The 21,846-nt window shown below is 42.0% G+C and overlaps 1 protein-coding gene across 10 annotated transcripts in view; it reads right to left on the reverse strand.

Annotated features, from left to right (window-relative positions):
* LOC118558943 (oocyte zinc finger protein XlCOF6-like) overlaps positions 1-21,846 on the reverse strand; it is a 97,456-nt gene that overhangs the window by 28,739 nt on the left and 46,871 nt on the right. For 3 of the 10 annotated variants that reach the window (XM_036129540.1, XM_036129542.1, XM_036129538.1), the window contains exon 2: positions 3,521-4,207. In XM_036129540.1, the coding sequence (XP_035985433.1) occupies positions 3,521-4,207 (687 nt within the window). Of the gene's footprint in view, positions 1-672; positions 4,208-19,129; positions 19,476-20,920; positions 21,074-21,846 lie in introns of those variants that run through there. The other 7 variants (XM_036129539.1, XM_036129550.1, XM_036129546.1 and 4 more) reach the window with 7 other exon arrangements.

Raw genomic sequence — 21,846 nt, forward strand, 5'->3', positions numbered from 1 at the left:
TGTAGTAAAAGGATAGACCTCGACTGTTCATTAATTGGGAAAAACACTTTTTTCTAGATTAATTTTATAACCCAAAACCCTCCTGAAGTTTTCAATAATAAGGAGAACCACCGAAATGCTTGTGGCAGGATGTGACAGAAAAAGGAGGAGGTCGTCAGCGTACAGCGCAGTTTATGATTTTGCATCTTCCTGCGTATTCCCCCCAGTTCAGCAGCATTCCTCAACATTAATGGAAGAGGCTTGATTGCCACATAAAGAGCAAGGCTGACAGAGGACACCCCTTGTGTTGTTCCTCTGAAACAGAGGGAATGGGTCAGATATTATATTATTCGTTCTTACCATATCTTGGGAATTCACATATATTAACTCAATCCACGAACAAAATTTAGGACCAAATCCCAATCTCTCAAGGATGTTAAACAAATTAAGATACTGTATTCTATCAAAGGCTTTGTGGGCATCTAGGGATATTACAATGTCTTGATCAATGTTATCTTCAGCAGTGTATATGAAATTAAAAAGGCGATGGAGATTACTGGGAAGTTGTTAACCAGCAACAAATCCTGTCTGGTCAGGATGTATTATATTACTTATAACAGGCTCAATCCTTGCTGCTAGTACTTTGGTCAATATCCTATAATGACATCCGAATAGACTCACTGGACAAAATGATTTGCATTTAAGTGGATCTTTATTTTTCTTAGGGTCACCGAAATCATAGCACGTGACTGTAGCGAATATTCTCAACGAATACAGTGAAGTTATGTATTAATATAAAATAAATTAATAAACAATACATAAAATACTTCAATCTTTTCTCAAACCTTCTGAATACAAACTGTCACAAAACATATTAAATAAATTCTTCCATCATCATTCATTCATTTATATCACTTTAAGTTATTTAATTGTTAATTGTAAAAAAAGAAAGAAAAAAAGAAAAGAAAAAGGACTCAATAGAAAATGTAAACATGGATGCAAAAACAAGTATCAATAAAAATATGTATTTGACATCTATTGAAAATAGATAGAAGCAGTTGGATCAACCTGCTGTACCAGACCTTATTTGACCCAAGGCTAGTCCTTGTAAAGAAATTTAATTTTTGAAGCCAACAGTTAATTGGATAAATCTGAAAGGCCTCAACAGAACTGACACCCTCACATCCTACTCTAGAGATTTTACACACGCTAGCTGAGAATAAATGTCAATCAAACTTACTAGAGTGTACAGATTTTAAAAATAAAACAATATTAAAAAAAACTAAAATATAAGACCTACACGGCTCCTCAAGATATAGGACCCTTGGAAATAACCAAAAACCCTATTTTAGAATCAAAAAACACTTACCAAAGGGAAACCTCCAAGAGACAAGGTTTTTGAGTAAATAAAATGTGATCAAAAAAGGACAAACATCAAAATTTAAAAGAACAGATACAAAAATCTGAAGGCTATAAAAGAATAACAAGGATTCAAAAGCTTTTGCTGAAGTCGATTCTGAAAACCAGAGATGAAAAAGTGCTAAAAAAAAAAAAAACTTTGGACCGGCTCTGCAGAATCAATCTTTTGATTTATTTTTAATTCTTACTAGTGACGTACAATTAGGAATTAAAACAATAAACAAGTTAGCTAACATAAACTCTCAGAACATAAAACATCTCAACAGCTAACTCAAAAAAAGATCAGTTAATTATTCAGCCTTTGCCGGTGTAAACATTTCTCAGGTGAAAGAACTGAGTGTAAAACATTGCTCAATCTAAAAGAAACTGACAAGATCTACAAGGCAGACTTTAAGTTTATAGAAAAGACGAGACTCCAATCCAGAAAGTGGCAGCAGAGGGTCTCTGGTGGAAAATTACTAGGAAGAATTTTTATATTTGTACTTGGAAATCTTTGTGAAAGTAAAAAAAAAAAAAAAAAAACCTACTTGTTTTCATTTCATGTGAAGAGTCAAACTGCCACCTTGAGTGGAGCTTTGTCCACATATTCCTCATGAAAACTGTGTGACCTGTGTGTGTGTTTTTTTGTGAACATTTAAATAATCTAGACGAGAGAAACTTTTTCCACATGTCTGACAAGCAAAAGGCTTCTCACCTGTGTGGGTTGTCATGTGAAGTTTTAAATGACTCCCTCGAGTGAAACTTTTTCCGCATGTCTGACATGAAAAAGGCCTCTCACCTGTGTGGATTCTAATGTGAGCATTTAAATTACCCAGTCGATTAAAACTTTTTTTGCATGTCTGACAAGAAAAAGGCTTTTCATTTGAGTGGCTTTTCATGTGAAGTTTTAAAACGTACATACGAGAGAAACTTTTTTCACATGTCTGACAAGAAAAAGGCCTTTTACCTGTGTGGGTTCTAATGTGAGCATTTAAACTGCCTAGTTGAGTGAAACTTTTTCCACATGTCTGACAAGAAAAAGGCCTTTTACCTGTGTGGGTTCTAATGTGAGCATTTAAACTGCCTAGTTGAGTGAAACTTTTTCCACATGTCTGACAAGAAAAAGGCCTCTCACCTGTGTGGATTCTAATGTGAGCATTTAAAGTACTCAGAAGATTAAAACTTTTTTGGCATGTCTGACAAGAAAAAGGCCTCTCACCTGTGTGGGTACTCATGTGAAGTTTTAAATGACTTCCTCGAGTGAAACTTTTTCCGCATGTCTGACAAGAAAAAGGCCTCTCACCTGTGTGGGTTCTAATGTGAGCATTTAAAGTACTCAGAAGATTAAAACTTTTTTCGCATGTCTGACAAGAAAAAGGCCTCTCACCTGTGTGGGTACTCATGTGAAGTTTTAAATGACTCCCTCGAGTAAAACTTTTTCCGCATGTCTGACAAGAAAAAGGCCTTTCACCTGTGTGGATTCTAATGTGAGCATTTAAATTACCCAGTCGATTAAAACTTTTTTCACATGTCTGACAAGAAAAAGGCTTTTCACTTGAGTGGCTTCTCATGTGACGTTTTAAAACGTACATACCAGAGAAACTTTTTCCACATGTCTGACAAGAAAAAGGCCTTTTATCTGTGTGGGTTCTAATGTGAGCATTTAAACTGCTTAGTTGAGTGAAACTTTTTCCACATGTCTGACAAGCAAAAGGCCTCTCACCTGTGTGGAGTCTAATGTGAGCATTTAAAGTACTCAGAAGATTAAAACTTTTTTGGCATGTCTGACAAGAAAAAGGCCTCTCACCTGTGTGGGTACTCATGTGAAGTTTTAAATGACTCCCTCGAGTGAAACTTTTTCCGCATGTCTGACAAGAAAAAGGCTTCTCACCTGTGTGGATTCTAATGTGAGCATTTAAAGTACTCAGAAGATTAAAACTTTTTTGGCATGTCTGACAAGAAAAAGGCCTTTCACCTGTGTGGGTTCTCATGTGAAGTTTTAAATGACTCCCTCGAGTGAAACTTTTTTTGCATGTCTGACAAGAAAAAGGCCTTTCACCTGTGTGGATTCTAATGTGAGCATTTAAATTACTCAGTAGATTAAAACTTTTTTTGCATGTCTGACAAGAAAAAGGCCTCTCACCTTTGTGGGTTCTGTAATGATTTTTCAACTGACTTTTCTTCTTCCAAAACTTTCCACAAACGTCACATTTTAAAGACATTTTCTTAGTGTCAGTCAAAGACTGACTCTCTGGCCCAGTGGAGCTGCTTCCTTCCTGGTCTTTGGTCTTAACTACAGGAGAGATATGAAAGGAAAGCTGCTCAGTTATTGGTTCTCCTTCACGTTCCTGAAGAATAAAGGTCTCCATTAGAACAACAGACTGCTTCTGGACAAGCTGCTCTCCCTCCTGACTGCTGCAGACATCCTTCTCCTCCTGTCTAGTTGCTAAATTTTCTAGATCCTGCTGTTCATGTTTAAGCCTAGAAGGATCTGGTCCCTCCTTTTGTTCCTCAATCAGTGGAAGTTCTGGGTCCTCTTGGTCTTCAATTAGTGGTTCCTGTTCCCTTTGTTCTTCTTTAATCCACAAAGACTCAGGCTCCACATTTTCTTCTTGAATCAGGGAAGGATCTGGTTCCCCCTGTTCTTGAATCAGGGAAGGATCTGGCTCCCCCGGTTCTTGAATCGGGGAAGGATCTGGTTCTATCTGTTCCTCTTCAGACCCCTGAGGTTCTGCTTCCTCCTGGTCATGACTGGACCTTCTCCTCTGGTTGCAGAGATGTTGGATGGCAGAAGCTTCCTCCTCCATGGAGACATGTGGCTTCTGGAGGTCTGCGGGGACAAAGAAAGAGATCATTAATATAATTCAACTGATGACTGTCTCATGCATCAGCCTGGTTGTTCCTGGACTGTAGGTATCACACAGTTCACCTAAAATTGAACTGTGGGTGGATGTTAGCACTCTTCAAACAAACCATGACCAGAAGATAAAGACGCATTTACTATGTCAAGCACACAAGGACCAATGCACTGAAAAATACACAAACAAGTGAGCTGGAATAAAGTCCAGAGTTAGCTAACATTTCGAGTATAGCCAGAAAGACATATGCAGACTTCTTTATCGATAAAATAAACAATAGCTTGTTCAGAAGAACCGAGAGATACGAAAAAGGACGTTTTTGATGGTGCCTCATGGCTATGCTAATGCTGCAAGCATCGGTGTACTGTATAAAGGAATGTGTTCTGGTGAGAATCCAGTGATGGCATTACTGAGCTGCTGGACAGTTTAAGGTGCAACCTGGTGACACTGGATGGACATAAACATGGTGTCCCAGATATGCTCTGTTGGGTTTAGATAGGGGAGTGGGGAGGCCAGGCAATGCTTTGATTTCTTTATCCTCCATGAACGACCTGTATACTCTTGCAGTATAATGCTGGGCATCAACACCAGGGGTGGGTTCATTGTATAAAGATTTGCTTCTGGAATACAATTGCTCTCTTTTCCCGCTGCTACGTTGGAGCAGCATATGGGAGAACACTCTTGTCCCACTTTGGGGCTACTCTGCCTGAATAATATACCACCAAATGTAATAAATTTATTGGCTATTTTTATCAATAAACTTTACCTATCGGGGCGATTAAAAAATTCCACCAAATCGGACGATATTTTATCGGCCCGATAGATATCGTGCATCCCTATTCAAAACCATCATCAGAATGATTCAGTGAATCCTGGTTCACTGTAGATCTGAGTTAAAGAACCAAAGTTCATCTCAAAGAATGTGGAATGATGTTAAATTACCTTAACTGAGAAAAACATTTGGCATGGGTTTCAACCCATTCACAGTGCAAATCCTGAGTTAAACAAACATTATTTGAAGAAATAACATTTTAAAGAATGATTTGCTCAGTACCTCTCCCTGGGCTGCCACCTTACTGTGGTGGAGGGGTTTGAGTGTCCCAATGATCCTTGGAGCTATGCCGTCAGGGGCTTTAAGCCCCTAGTAGGGTCACCCAAGGCAGACAGGTCCTGGGTGAGGGACCAGACAAAGCGCAGCCCAAAAAGCCCCTTATGATGAGTACAATTATTGGATCTCGTGTTCCCTCGCCCGGACGCGGGTCACCGGGGCCCCACTCTGGAGACAGGCCTGGAGGTGGGGCACGTTGGCGAGCGTCTGGTGGCCGGGCTTTTGCCCATGGAGCCCGACCGGGCTCAGCCCGAAGAGGCGACATGGGCCCCCCTTCCAATGGGCTCACCACCTGTCGGAGGGGCCAAAGGGGTCGGGTGCATTGTGCAACGGGTAGCGGTAGAGGGCGGGGACCTTGGCGTTCCGATCCTCGGCTGCAGAAGCTGGCTCTTGGGACATGGAATGTCACCTCTCTGGTGGGGAAGGAGCCTGAGCTTGTGCGCGAGGTTGAGAGGTTCCGACTAGAAATAGTCAGACTCACCTCGACGCACCGCTCTGGAACCAGTCTCCTTGAGAGGGGCTGGGCATTCTTCCACTCTGCAGTTGCCCCTGGTGAGAGGCGCCGAGCTCGGGTGGGCATACTTGTTTCCCCCCATCTCGGTGCCTGCACGTTGGGGTTTTTCCCGGTGAACGCGAGGGGATGGCCTCCCTCCGCATTCGTGTGGGGGGGACGAGTTCTGACTGTTGTTTGCGCTTATGCGCCAAACAGCAGTTCTGATTACCCACCCTTTTTGGAATCCCTGGAGGGGGTACTGGAGAGTGCCACTCCTGGGGACCCCCACTTGTTTTGCTGGGGGACTTCAACGCTCACGTGGGCAATGACAGTGGGACATGGAGGGGCGTGGTTGGGAGTAATGGCCCACCTGATCTGAACTCGAGTGGTGTTCTGTTGTTGGACTTCTGTGCCCGTCCTGGATTGTCCATCACAAACACCATGTTCAAGCATAAGGGTGTGCATATGTGCTCTTGGCACCAGGACACCCTAGGTCGCAGTTCAATTATCAACTTTGTTGTCGTTTCATCTGATCTGCGGCCGCATGTCTTGGACACTCAGATGAAGAGAGGGGCGGAGCTCTCCACCGACCACTACCTGGTGGTGAGTTAGCTCTGATGGCGGGGGAAGCCGGTCCGTGTTTCGGTGGGCGGAATACTTCGAAGACCTCCTTAATCCCACCAACACGTCTTCCATTGCGGAAGCAGAGCCTGAGGACTCTGGGTCGGGTTCTCCCATCTCTGGTGCTGAGGTTGTTAAAAAGCTCCTCGGTGGCAAGGCCCCGGGGGTGGATGAGATTTTCGCCCTGAGCACCTTAAGGCTCTGCAGCATTGCGTGGACATCGGGGGCAGTTCCCATGGATTGGCAGACTGGGGTGGTGGTCCCCTTATTTAAAAAGGGGGACCGGAGGGTGTGTTCCAACTACAGAGGAATCACACTCTTAAGCCTCCCTGGTACGGTCTATTCAGGGGTTCTGGAAAGGAGGGTCCGTCAGATAGTTGAATCTCGGATTCAGGAAGAGCAGTGTGGTTTTTGTCCTGGCCGTGGAACACTGGACCAGCTCTATACCCTCAGCAGGATTCTGGAGGGGGCATGGGAGTTTGCCCAATCAGTCTACATGTGCTTTGTGGATCTGGAGAAGGCATTCGACTGTGTCCCCCGAGGGATCCTGTGGGGGGTACTCCGGGAGTATGGAGTACCGGGCCCTTTAATAAGGGCTGTCAGGTCTCTGTAAGATCGGTGTCACAGTCTGGTCCGCATTGCCGGCAGTAAGTCGGACTCGTTTCCAGTGAGAGTTGGAGTCCGCCAAGGTTGCCCTTTGTCACCGATTCTGTTCATAACTTTTATGGACAGAATTCCTAGGCGTAGCCAAGGTGTTGAGGGGATCCGTTTTGGTGGCCTGAGGATTGCGGGATGAAAATCAGTGCCTCCAAATCCGAGACCATGGTCTTGAACCAGAAAAGGGTAGAGTGCCTTCTCCAGGTTGGGGAGGATGTGCTGCCCCTAGTGGAGGAGTTCAAGTATCTTGGGGTCTTGTTCACGAATGAGGGGAGGATGGAGCGGGAGATCGACAGGCGGATTGGTGCAGCGTCTGCTGTGAAGCAGGCGCGGTACCGATCCGTTGTGGTGAAGAGAGAGCTGAGCCAAAAGGCGAAGCTCTCGATTTACCGGTCGATCTACGTTCCTACCCTCATCTATGGTCACGAGCTTTGGTCCTGACCGAAAGAACGAGATCCCTGATACAAGCGGCTGAAATGAGTTTTCTCCGTAGTGTGTCTGGGCTCTCCCTTAGAGATAGGGTGAGGAGCTCAGTCATCCGGGGAGGACTCAGTAGAGCCGCTGCTCCTCCACGTCGAGAGGAGCCAGTTGAGGTGGCTCAGGCATCTGGTCAGGATGCCTCCTGGACGCCTCCCTGGTGAGGTGTTCCGCGCACGTCCCACCAGGAGGAGGCCCAAGGGAAGACCCAGGACACGCTGGAGGGACTATCTTTCTGTAAACCGGCTGTAAAGTCTGTCATATCGCTGTTTCTGCTGGTTGCTATGGGCGTTCTCTACCTGTATGCCCTACCAAAGCGGCAAAAGGGGCGTTGCTCTTGAGACGGTGACGTCACGTGCACGGTACGCTATTGCAAGTGCAGTATTTCCCCCACAGACCACTAGGGCGGCCGAGAAAACCTTTGTTCGACCTGAAATGACTTATTTAATCATCCAAAACGGTATGGAACACATTAATTAACTGAAAAATGTTGCATAGTATGCCTTTAACTACTAAGCAAAATGAAGATAAAAAGAAGCTAAGCAACTATTTACATGCAAAAACAAACAAAAGAAAAACAAAGTGGTTGATAATAATCAGAATAATTCAGTGAATCCAGTTCACTCTAGATCTGATTAAAAACAAAAAACATAAAATGGAGTTAGAAACATTTGTTATGTGTTTCAATCCATTTACAATGCAAAGCCCAGGTTAACCAGAACATTATTTTGAGTAAATAATATTCTAATATTGTTCTCATTTGCTCAGTAAAATCACTTAAACCTTGGCCGATCTTATTAATGTGATTCTCCCTCCGGCGCCTGGGGTCGCTGTAGCGAACTAAATCGGTTAAATCAAAAGTTATTAAAATCGCCTTTAAACCGACTTTAATATTCAATATTAATGCGGGAATAAGGCTCATAGCTCTATCGGCCGATGGCGGAGCAGAACGATTAAGCTTTATGCTTTAAAACAAGCTCCTTTTGAATGTCCGGAACCGGATGTTAACAGAAGCTAATAGCATTTTGGCTAGCGGGTTTTCGGCATTAACTTTAAAGACTTTAGCTTTATTTTTAGTCATAATGAGTGGGCTGGATAACATAAACATTAATGTCCCATCAATGTCTGAAAACTTTGTGGAGATAACCTTTGTTATAACCATAAAAACACACTCGACAACGACATATTACCGAATGCTAGCAATGAGCTATTCCGTTAGCCCTTTGTTGTAAAGACCCATGTACAAAACTATTTCTAAAACATTTCCCAATAAACCCATTAACTTCTTTCCCTGGTTTCTCTGCCGAAACCTGTCGATGCCTCATGTGAGTTCGTTCCACTTTAGTCATCAATGGAAGGCAGTGTAAAGCAGGCAACTTCTTGGTTTGTTCTTGGCGGGCTAGCGTTTAGCTCTGCAGCTATGAGCTAACCAACAGTGTGGTCGGGCAGCTTGGCGAAGCGTGGTCGGGATTGGAGGCCTAGTCTCTGCCCAATCTCTGACCTGGATGCAGTATGATTTAAGCAGGTTCTCCTCAGGATTCCACAGCGGGTCCTTCTGCTGGCTTTTCAGCTCCGTCTGGGTTTCGCTTCCCTGTAAAGGCTGACAAAAATAAACAAAGCTGTTTTGGGAGTGGCAGGATTTCTTCCTCCTGCAACTGACACTGAGGTTAAGACAGCAGGCTTAACTGATTTGCTCGGACATGTCCCCCGGGCGACGACAAATTCCTCCCGGGTGCTGGCTTGTGTGTCAATCAGGCCTGGCCAGGGCCCATGGTGCGAAGTAGCTTTTTCCTGGTTCGCTCCAGGGAGAGGTTGTCTGAGCAGCTTGGAGTCTGAAGTGAGGAAGGCTGCAGAAGAAGGGCTTTTTGTTTGTGAGGGGTTGGTTTACTGGAGCATCCTGCTGAGAGAAGGGCCGTCCCAGCTGACTCTCTCCTTTGTGGCTGTGTGGTCAGAATTCAATCTGACCTCAATCATTTTCATGATCATAGCGTTAATATGGCACAACAGTTCACTTAATGTATTTTTGTGGTCTTTTTAAAACAGACACAGCTCCTGTTAGCATTTTGAAACCAAGCATTGCAGATGTGGTTCCAGTGTATTTTTACGGTTACAACTTTATTTCCGTAAGGGTTTTAAACTTTGATGGGATAATTATTTTTGTGTTTTCCTGTCTGGTCATTACTACCAAATAGATCTGAAAAGTACCTCAAATTAGCGCAGAATGTCCGCTAACAGCGCTATTAGCTTCTTACTGATAACTAATGGCGACAACCATAGTCAACGCAACTAGGGTTTGTTTTGATGTTTGTTGTTGTTTCGTTAGTGCTATGAGCATTATTGCAGTATTAACAGGGAAGATTAATGTTGATTTAATGTTTTTTTTTGTATAACTTTAGGATTAACCCATCAAGCGACCGATCACTATGGTGACCCCTAGCTTCCCGGAGTTATAATATCATTATGAAGATCAAGCATTCTAAAGGTTACGGATTTTTACTGAGCAAATCATTCTTTAAAATGTTATTTCTTCAAATAATGTTTGATTAACTCAGGATTTGCATTGTGAATAGGCTGAAACCCATGCCAAATGTTTTTCTCAGTTGAGGTAATTTAACCTCATTCCGCATTCTTTGAGTTGAACTTTGGTTCTTTAACTCAGATCTGCAGTGAACCAGGATTCACTGAATCATTCTGATGATGGTTTTGAATAGGGATGCACGATATCTATCGGGCCGAAAAAAATATCGTCCGATTTGGTGGAATCTTTTAATCAGCCCGATAGGTAAAGTTTTCCGATAAAAATAGCCGATAAATTAATTAAATTTGGTGGTATTTTATTCAGGCAGAGTAGCCCCAAAGTGGGACAAGACCTGTGGATTTTGCACTCCTTACTATCAGGACCCAGGCATGGCTCCGTTATTGCCTGACTGTAATGAATCAAACATGTCTTCACCAGTGTGGTCGTTTTTTCTGTATTGGAAGAAGACAATAGCATTGCAGTTTGCAACACCTGCTCTGCAAGAATTTCGAGAGCAGGAAAGAAGACTTCAGGTTACAACACAACAAACCTTATAACACACCTTAAATATCGTCATCGTGGCAAAGCAGCATGGAAAGAATACGAAGCACCCACGGCAGCAGCCGGTGGCGCAAAGGCTAAAACAACAACAACACAGAGCGCAGATGTATCCATTCAGAAGGCTTTTGAAAGCTGCAAAAACTTTCCAAGAGAGTGAAAAAGCTAAAACTATTAACGACAAAGTGATGGAATTTATAGTGCTCGACAACCAGCCTTTTCTGTCGTCGAGAACCCGGGTTTTCGTAACTTAATAGCACTTTTGGAGCCACGTTACACCATCCCTAGCCGTCACTTCTTGGACGTCTCCTTGCCTGCCCTCAATGATGCCGTTGCCACACGTCCACAATTTGATCAATAAGAATGGACTTCATGTGAGTTTTACCACCGACATATGGACATCAGATGTTAGTCCCGTCAGCATATTAAGCCTAACGGCTCAGTGGCTGGACTCAGATTTTAACATGCAAAAAGCAATGCTGCACGCAAAAGGAGTACCCCGGGTTGCATACAACGACGATGATAGGTCAAGCTTTTCACTGCAAAAAACAGAATTAAAAATAAGTACAACTTTCTTGAAATGAGTGCATTTGTCCTTGATTTGAGCTGGTAAATAAGATTATCTGACATTGGAAAGAGTATTTTTACCCCTAAAATAAGATAATTAAATATAATAAACATGAAATAAGTTGATGGAGATGAGTTCTTCCTATTTTAAGTTCAAAAATCTTATTCCATTGGCAGATTATCTTATTTACCTACTCAAATAAAGTACTAATACTCTAATTTCAATAAAATTTTTACTTATTTTAGTTCTGTTTTTACAGTGTTGAAACAATGCTCGCACAGTGGAGTATCAAAAAAGACCATGTGCATGTAGTGCTCAGAGATAATGCATGAAACATGATCAAGGCAATGGAGGACTGTCGGCTTGCAAGCTTGGGCTGTATGGCAAAGACTTTACAACTCGCGATAAATGAGGCTGTCCTGAGCCAAAGAAGCATCTCGGACTGTGTTTCCATCTGCAGGAAGATAGTTGGGCATTTCAGACACTCTCAGCTTGTCACCTCCCGTCTTCAAAGCTTAATTCAATTCAATTTTATTTATATAGCGCCAATTCATGAAACATGTCATCTCAAGGCACTTTGCAAAGTCAAGTTCAATCATATACAGATTGGGTCAGATTATACAGATTGGTCAAAAATGTCCTATATAAAGGGAACCAGTTGATTGCATCAAAGTCCCGACAAGCAGCATTCACTCATTGAGAAGCATAGAGCTACAGGGAGAGTCGTCTGCATTCTTCATGGCTTTGCAGCAATCCCTCATACTGAGCAAGCTTGAAGCGACAGTGGAAAGAAAAACTCCCCAGTAACGGGAAGGAAAAACCTCCAGCAGAACCAGAACCAGTATGAACGGTCATCTGCCTCGACCGACTGGGGGTTACAGAAGACAGAGCAGAGATACAACAAGAGAGACAAAAAAAGCACAGAAGCACACATTGATCTAGTAATCTGTTCTACATTAGATGGTAATAGCGGGTGATCTGTCTTCTCTGGATGATGCCACAGTTAACAGAACGTCAGACCAGGTGTACCCACTATGAAGAAAAAAGAGAGAGAGCAAAAAGTTAAAAGCTGAAATGACAAGTCATTTCAATGCAATGCTAAACTGGAGAACAGTAGAACTCAGTAGAGTGAGAAAAATAGGCCCTGATGTTCTCCAGTAGCCTAAGCCTACAGAAACGACTAGGCACTAAAGAGACAAGGCTTCAACAAGACGTGCCCACTAGATGGAACAGCACGTTCTACATGCTGAGAAGCATGTTGGAGCAGAAGCAGGCCATTGCATCATATGCAGTAGAGTTTAGGTTACCAGTTCATCTTATCCCATACCATACCAGTGGACTTTAATTGAAAACATGCTCACTATTCTAGACCCTTGTGAACAGCTGACAAAAGACATAAGTTTAGCTTCAGCTATTGCAGCTGATGTCATCTCCTCCATTGAAGCCTTAAAACGTCTGTTAAATAGGACTGTTCCAACAGATCATGGAGTTTAAACTTTTAAGCAAGCTATAGAGAAGCGTTTAAGCCACATCTACATGGACTCCCTGTTTTTTCTAGCTACAATATTGGACCCTAGATATAAGGACTGCTATTTTGACCAAGCAACTAAACGGGAAGCAACAAAAGTGTTGCACGACAAGGTCAGATGTGCAACATCGCCAGAAAATGTTGAGGAGCAAATGCTGCAATGCACAGCTGCAAATGTTATTGACGTAAAAAGAAACCGACTTGGATGTGAGAAAGCAGAGGGACACAATGACGGAACTCGAAACTGTTTAAGAGCTGTAACACTAACACTTTTATTTGCATTTATTTACATTCTGTATGTACAACTATTTACATTTTATTCTATTTACATGATCCCCCCCCCCCGCACATCTCCTCGGATGATAAAAGAAAATTACTCCTCTGCCATGGCGTAGTAATATAACCAACCAGAGGGTGTTGAAATTCAGTATTATCAGCCATACAGTTATCAATGCTGTTTTATTGTCTGGGCCTGGCAATGAATTAAATCTTTTTTTTTTTTTTTTTTGGAATGTTGGCGAGGCGGTAGCGTGAGTTTGGCGAGGTGGCCATGTGCAACTGGATTTTGGACTTTCTGACCAACAGACCCCAGAATGTCCGATCAGGCTCCAACTGCTCCACGTCCATCACACTCAACACTGGTGTACCACAGGGCTGTGTGCTAAGCCCATTTCTCTACTCCCTCTTCACCCACAACTGCAAGCCTGAGTATGCATCCAACACCATCATCAAGTTTGCGAACGACACTACGGTGATTGGTCTCATCAGCAACAACGATGAGACAGCCTACAGGGAGGAGATCAAGCACCTGGCCACATGGTGCACTGAAAATAACCAGCTCCTCAACACCACCAAAACGAAGGAGCTCATCGTGGACTTCAGAAAGGATTCAAGAGGCACGCACGACACCATCCACATCAATGGAATGACTGTTTAGTGTGTCTCCAGTTTCAAGTTTCTGGGGACCCACATCTCAGCGGACATGTCCTGGTCAACCAACACCTCCTGCCTGGTCAAGAAGGCTCACCAGCGCCTCTTCTTCCTGAGGACACTGAGGAAAAAATCAGCTATCCTCGACTATCATGGTGAACTTCTATCGCTGTGCAATAGAAAGCCTTCTGACCAATTGTGCAATAGTGTGGTTATGGGAGCTGTACTGTTGCAGAGCGCAAGGCACTGCAACTTTATTGAACTCTAACCCTCACTGATTCTCCTCTCTCTCCTCACACCTACCTTCATTTTGTTATTCTGTTATTTACTAGACTGTAATGTTTACCTGCACTCCTGACTGTTACCACTGTAACAACTGTTTACATGCATCTTGCACTACTCACCTTGACTGAATATTGATTTGCACTGCTGACTGTATATTCACAGTACCAATTGTTTACATATACATTTGCAATACCGTTCTTTAACTGTAATTTGCAATTACCTTCCACTGCACTTTAATTTAAATAGCTTCTGTCCAAACTTTATTTACACATTTTATAGCAATAGCCACCTGTATATCATGCTCACATTTCTGCCTATAGTAATAGCCATCTGTACATATATTCATAGTACATGTAAACTCTGTTATAATAACAACCATCTGTATATTATGCTATTGCACATATCTGTAAAAACTCTATTTATAGTAATATCCACCTGTATATTATATTCGGTACATATCCAGCTGTAAATTTAGTTCACAATACTAGTTATCTATATATTATATTCATAGGGCAAATCTGTCAGTAAAATTATGTTTATAATAGTATCCATCTCTATATTTATTCAGTAATAACCCTGTACTTATGGAACCATTGTTTATTCTGCACTTGCTGCTATTGCACTTCTGGTTAGACCTAAACTGCATTTAGTTGCCTTGTACCTGTGTAATGACAAAGTTGAATCTAATCTAATCTAAAAGGACCCTGTTTTTGTGATAGCTCTTTTTGTTATGAAAAAGTCACCACTGATGCACTCACCTTGAAATTAGAAAAGCAGGGTTTCCCGCAGCGCTATCTTGGCGAGGCGGCCGCCTCGCCAAACTCACGCTACCGCCTCGCCAACATTCCAAAAAAAAAAAAAAAAAAAAAAAAAAAAAAAAGTGACGCTAACACGCGGTTTTTTGTTGCTTTCGCGCGTGCGTGAATGGCAGGGAAAAAACCCAGGGATACCCCCCCCCCCCCCCCCCCGCTCCGCAAGCCGGTCCGCGGAAAACGTGTCGTCCACCCCCCCGCTCCGCAAGTCGGCCCGCCTCGCATAAGCAAATTACTGCGGGAAACACTGAAAAGATAGTGTAGAAATTAAGAGTTACAAGTGAAAATAGATTTGGGGGTTAAATTATAGGTGGAAAGTGACAATTATTTAATATTTTTTATTTTATTTAGAGCTATAAGATTTAAAAAAAATCTCTACTATGCCCCCATGCAGTCAGGCAACCTTTTGTTGATTTTTCGCCTCATTTTTGAGGATGCACTTTTATTTACTTTATTGATTTTTTTGACTGAGGCTGACATACATGTGTGTCTGAAATTTTTTTTTATAAGTAGAATTGTTTATCTTTCACCTTAGCTGTGGTTATTTTTGAGGGTGCACTTTATTTTTTGATTACATTTTTGTAACTGAGGCTGACTATGTAAATGCGTATAATGTTATATTTGATATAAATATTTGACTTCACAAATACCTATGCAGGCATGGATTTCTCATTAATTTTCATTAGATTCTCTTTGTATTGTGAATCAATTTGTGTCTTTTGCTATGTAAAGCAAATTACCACTTTTTTGTGTGATAGCATAAAAAAACATTTGAAGAGCCAAAACCTTTTGTCTGCTGTTATAGATAAGCCAGAGCTACTAAATAATTGTTTTTCATAGCTGCATCCAGCATAAACTGCTGATTATGCAAAAACTATACTGAATGTGAACTTATCGGTATCGATATCGACCATGAAAAGCTGAAAATTATCGGTTATCGGTTGAAATTTTTTATTTTGTGCATCACTAGTTTTGAAATATTGTATTTATCTGTTTCTTTTGTGTGTTAATAGTTCCTTAGCTTCTTTTTATCTTAATTTTGCTTAGTAGGTTTAGTTAAGTTTCACTAGCCTAGTAGAGAGGATCTGTTGATTGAAATATTGTGTTAATTCAGATAAACAGCATTACATAGTGATGTTCTCTGGATGTTAATTTTATTTCTGTTAATAAATTCTTGAACTTAAAGAGAAGTTGTCACTCCTTTATTCTATGTGTGTGCAGAGTTTGCTGTTAAAACAGGACCGGTGCTTGTATTATCCCTTTCAACTATTGTCCTGGTATCAGCTGCTTGGGCTGATATTCACCAGACAATACCTAACAGACAGAGAGTTATTTATTAAACATTAAATAACTTTAAACATGTAATAATACTTCAACATCTGACATCTACTGGTCTGAGAACATTGCAGCAGTCAGGCCAGCTGACAGCTTTGCTAGGGCCCGGGACAACACAGTCTTTTTGCCCCCCCCCCCCCTCTACACCTGCCGCCGCCACCACACACACACACACACACACACACACACACACACACACACACACCAAAACAAAGTCAACTTAACTGTATACTTCATGCCCTGGGAATCTCTGTATTTTATCCTGGATATTTTCAACCCATCTATTGAATTTAGTGCACTAGATGATCTTTTCTTCATAAGAGAACAGCAGCACTGCAGCCAGATTATGGCCTTTTTTGACCTGCTGTATATTAGCCAGTCCCTAAGCTTGATGTATCATGAAACTGTTGACCTTTTGGGTTTTGTGGTTTTTATTTTATTATTACAACAACATAATAATAATAATAATAATAATAATGTTATGTTCATAGTGTTTTATTCCTAATCCACCTCTTATATCTTTCAACCTTATGTAATTTTGTCTGTGTTGTGTGCACCTGCCTGTTGCTTTAATCCTATAAATTTTCCCGTCGTGGGATAAATAAAGGATTAGCTAATGTTATCTTATCTTAAATGACACTTTTTAATAGGATATATGTACTGGGTCCTTTCAATGTCTTAATTACATTTTCTGTGTGGGCTACAGTAACATATGATAGATAATATCTACTTTGTAAGTTAACATGAACTGCTGCTGAAGATGACCACTCTGATCTACCTGGATGTTCCCTGGAGGACTGAAACGCCTCAGTCAGTGACGTCAGTCTGTGGGTCTGTCGGGGCAATGAGAGAAGTTTCGTCGCCTCTCTCCGTTTCTGTCGCTCGAAGTTTTCTTGCTCATGGTTTTTCATGTGCTTAGATAAATTTGTTGTGTCTCCACTGAATTTAACCGGCTTCTTACAAAACATAAGTACAGCTTGATTTCATTTACGGTATTAAAAAAATAGCCAAATGGCGCTTCTTTCCCTCTTCATGTTTTACCGCACCTGTTTTCTCTCTCTCGCAGAGTTTGAGCAGAGCAGCGCGGTTGTTTGTAAGAGACACCAGAGAGCTGAGTGGACGGGCCAGGCTGAGCATGCGTGCTGATGGGCTGGCACCGCTCAGCCATGTACGAGAGGGAGGGGGAGCAGCAGAGTGCCGTGACTACAGACGTGAAGACTGTGGATGAAGCTGCACGCTGACTGACACTCTGTGTCAGTGTCAGTCAGCGTGCAGTGTCAGTTTTGGGCCCCCCCACTGTCCTGGGCCCGGGAAAACTGACACGTTTGTCCCCCCCCCCCCTCCCCCCTGTCGGCGGGTGTGGCAGCAGTCACTAAGAAGGCTAAGCAGCAGCTACACTTCCTGAGAGTCCCTGGGAAGCACAAACTAGATGTGGTGGCCTAGTGGTTAGAGAAGCAGGCTGGCGCTTTAAGAAAGGTTGCAAGTACAACAATTCCCCCCTGGGATTATTAAAGTATGTCTGAGTCTGAGTACCTGGTTCGATCCCCAGCGTCTGCACTCTGGGTCCCTGAGCAAGACCCTTAACCCCTGATTGCTCCCCAGGCGCCTCACATCCCCAAAGGGATGGGTTAAAAGCAGAAGTGAATTTCTGCATTGTGAGATCAATGATGTTAAATTATTTTATTTTTATTATAAACTAGACTCCAACCTGCTGCCCACCTTCTACCGATGGTCCAGCCTGCTGACATCCTGCATCACAGTTTGGTCCACCAGCTGCACTGCTGCAGACAGAGAGAGGCTTAGAGTTGGAAAGTCAGCCCTAAAGATCACTGACTGCCCTCTGCCCTCCCTGGAGAACATTTACACCTCCTTCTGCCTCAGCAGAGTCACAACCATCAGTAGAGACAGCTCCCATCCTGGCTTTGAACGTCTACCTGTTGCCCTCAGGGAGGCGCTACAGGAGCATCAGGTCCAGAACAAAAAGATCCAGGAACAGCTTCTTCCAGCGTTTCACGACCATTTAACAAAAAGGAGGGGGGATGGTGACCCACCCCGCAAACAAAATTATCCACCCCCATGATGATCAGAGCGTGTCATAAATGTTCACTTTTATAAAAATTACCCTTTCTAAATGGCACCAGATCGGATCCTGAGCTATTTTTGTCTCTAGGCTCCCACATAATAATGCAGATATGATTCTAGGGCTGTCATAAACAATTATTTTAGCAATCGATTATTCTGACAATCAATCTAATAATCGGATGAAAAAATTGATAGTTTGCAGATTTTTCACATATTTACTTAAGATCCTTTTATGAGTAATAGAAACAAAGGAAGAGAGCTAGGAAACTGAAGGAAAATGCAATTTAGCAAATAATGCCATTCTTTTTTTTAATAAGGATAAATCTGCAACTAAATAGTTGGAGGATAAAAATGTTGAAGGCCGAGTCTTTTTTGGTTGATTTAACATCAATAAATCATAAATATATAAATGCCCTCTCCCATGAACAAATCCCAAATGTAATAGAATTAAAATGGAATAAAGTTACGCTCAAAAATATTCAAAACTCTAGCAGATCTAGATTTTAATGAGATTATCTTTCAAACAAGAAGTAGGAAGACATAGAGGCAGGTAGCCTTCAAAATATAACCATGTATAAATTTACACGACAGAGACAAAAAGATGGACAAATAAGATAAAGGTTAAGAGAGACAAGATGGCTGCTCATATAAAGCTGTATTCTGTGTTTTTAATGGAAAGCTAAGTGGAAGAAAGTCAGATTAATTTCTGTGTTCACATACTTGGTAAATAAAGCTGGTTGTGAACATTTATTTTAAAGATTTTTCATCTATAAAGCCAGAAAGCAGCAGCAGAGGAGAACTGGGAGGATGTTAGTTTCAGGTGTGAACGGAGCCTCAGAGACTGAAGTGTGGTTAGAAAGCTGAGAGCTCAGATTACAAACTGATCAAACTGATTTATCAGACACTTTTTGTAGCTTCATACCGATTCTTGGGAGTTTTATCTGAGGCCTCCAGTAGCTTTCCAGCAGTCTGGCGTCTTCCTCGTAGCGGACGATGGTTTTCTCAACCTCTGAGAAGATTTCTTCAGCAGCAGCAGTTAGTCGCTCTCTGATAAACTCTCTCAGATGCTGAACTGAAGACATTGTTGCTGAAACTACGCAAAGATTCAGCCGAGAAACGAAAACACAACCGTCTTCTAGCGGAGTCCACACACGCTGCTGCTGGAGCCTTTTAGTTTCACTTCCGGTGGACGTCACTGAGACAAAGCAGCTGATTGGTCAATTTACCGCCCCCTGCTGGACTGGAGTGGATCTGGCCTCCATGTGGTTCTGTAGGTCACCCGAACATAGAATCAGAATGAGAATCAAGTTTAATCGCCAAGTAGGTTTGCACTTACAAGGAATTTGACTTGGTATTGATGGTGCAGACAAAAAATAAGAATACAGTAAAATAAGAAGTAAAAGGATATATACACAGAAGCTGTATACACTCAGTAAACTGTGCGTCAATGTAACGCAGAAGCTTGCAAGTCCTGAACGGGGGAGAGAGACAGTGTCCAGATTCACGGGTGGCTCTTGGCCTTGTTCATAAGGCTGGTAGCAGATGGGAAAAAAATGTTTATGTGGCGTAAGGTTGTGATCCCAGCCTGCTTCAAAGCCTCTATTACCATTACTAGTAATATAATCCTCAACAGAACCTTTCAAAACCCAAAGCAATGTTTAACATATCAAATGGAGTTAGTTGTTAGTTGGGGTGTTGCTAACTGGCTAGGGCAGGATGTATGGGGTGGCATATTAGGACTTGTGCTGCTTTTCCAGGCTAAGTCACTGTTTGTAAAATTCAATGGCATAGGACAATCTCTATCTGCTTTGAGGTACTGGGGCTGGAGTGGTTGTCTTATCAATTTCCCAGATGCCAATCACTGCGACACGCTCGCGCTCTCTACCCGATATGTACCATCAGCTTCTTTGCGCATGCGCAAACAGAATAACTTCCAGGTCGCTGTTGAATGTGCTTTATTAGTTTGAAAAGGACCAGAAAGTATTCCCATCATTTCCTACAGAATTCTATCGTCCCCAGAGAGCTCACAGTCTGTGCACAGCACGCCCAATTATGTGGGAGCTGTAACTTTGTGTTTTTTATCAGTAGAGCCCACAGAGAACCGACTTTAGCTTAACAACTGCGTTAGGCTATTACTACTTCTTCTGTTTGGGTTTTCTGCTCCACAGCATGTTTGTGAAAACAAATGTCTCAACATTCAGGGAGAGGCTTTGGTCCTTAAGGCCGTCATTAACTCCTTTTACTTTATCAACTTGCAGTTAGTTGTTAATACAATGATACTAGTATCAATATAATGCATAACTACACAGTCATGAAATTCAGTTAACAGCTAAAAAAAATGTTTTTAATACCAGAGATTTAATTTGAGATCGAATTGAAAAAATTCTATTCTAAATCCTGAGAATTGGAAACAAATTGATTCTGTCATGAGTCAGAAACAGAGGACCCTGAATTCAGCCAGACAAGCAAAAGGTTGTAATTAAAAAAGGTGATTTATTAACAAAGCAAAAAACCAAAAGAGGGCACCAAGCCAAAAAGCAAAGAGGCAGTGTCCAAAAAACTTAAACAGTCCACAGCCAACAACCTAAAATAAACTGGTCAGAAGTCAGGCTGGTCTATTAACAAAAAGAGCTGAACAGGTCAAATAATCCAGGTAAAAACTAACAGAATCCGGTTGGGTACAGGCAGACAGGCAAAACTGGATCAGACTTACCCCAGGCAGGAAAAAGCACAAACACAATGATCGGGCAGAGTGCAAGGGACAGAGGCAGCTATAAGTAGGGGAGTGAGCAGGTGAACAGAATTAAACTAATTACCAGACTAAGTGGAGCTGATCAGGGAAGTGGCTGGAGGTGGAACTGAGCTGAATAAATAACTGCCATGTGAAAACAGGTTAAACTAAAACAGTTCAAGAACCAATCTGAAACACAAAATAAATGACAAGACCCAACCTAAGATGGAACTCAAACCAAGACTGAAACAGGACACAAGCTAAAATAGAAAACAAGAACCTAAAAACAGAAATTAAAACTAAGGCAGGAACTCAAACTATGACAGATTCTTGAAATTTGAATCAACCTTCCCTACTGACTTCCAAAGAGCCCACAATGTTTTGGATGGATCTCAGTCAGGCTTTGCACATCTTTCATAAAGCAGGCCTGCTTCATGATCGTCATGATATCAACACCATGCTTTGATTAAGCAGTAAACAACTTATAACTCATTCATACGTGTTTATGAATTAAGAGTGAGCAAGAAAAGCTGTTTCTTGCCAAATAGTGAGCCTAATTAGTTCAACTATGTAATTATTCCAGAATTGCTTATATTAAACATTTCAGGCTAAGATACTGCCTTGTAAGCAAAACCAGTCAGTTTTGTCTCCTTTTATGTCATGCAAAATCTTATTTGTGTGCAACTTTCTTTGCCAGGGAGTAACAAGAGGAGGGTGGAAACCCAGATGATGATGATCTTCTGGAAGGACTGGCTGATAGAGGCGGATGGTATGTCATAACTACTGTATGAAAGACTTAAAGGAGTTTTAAGTAACTTAATGATTAAAATCTGAACAACACATACACTATGCCTTTCACAGAGAGTAGCCATTAACTCAACAGTTGATTGGTGCTGTAAAACTGCACT

Source organism: Fundulus heteroclitus, unplaced genomic scaffold (assembly GCF_011125445.2).
Source record: "Fundulus heteroclitus isolate FHET01 unplaced genomic scaffold, MU-UCD_Fhet_4.1 scaffold_185, whole genome shotgun sequence".
Lineage (NCBI taxonomy): Eukaryota > Metazoa > Chordata > Actinopteri > Cyprinodontiformes > Fundulidae > Fundulus > Fundulus heteroclitus.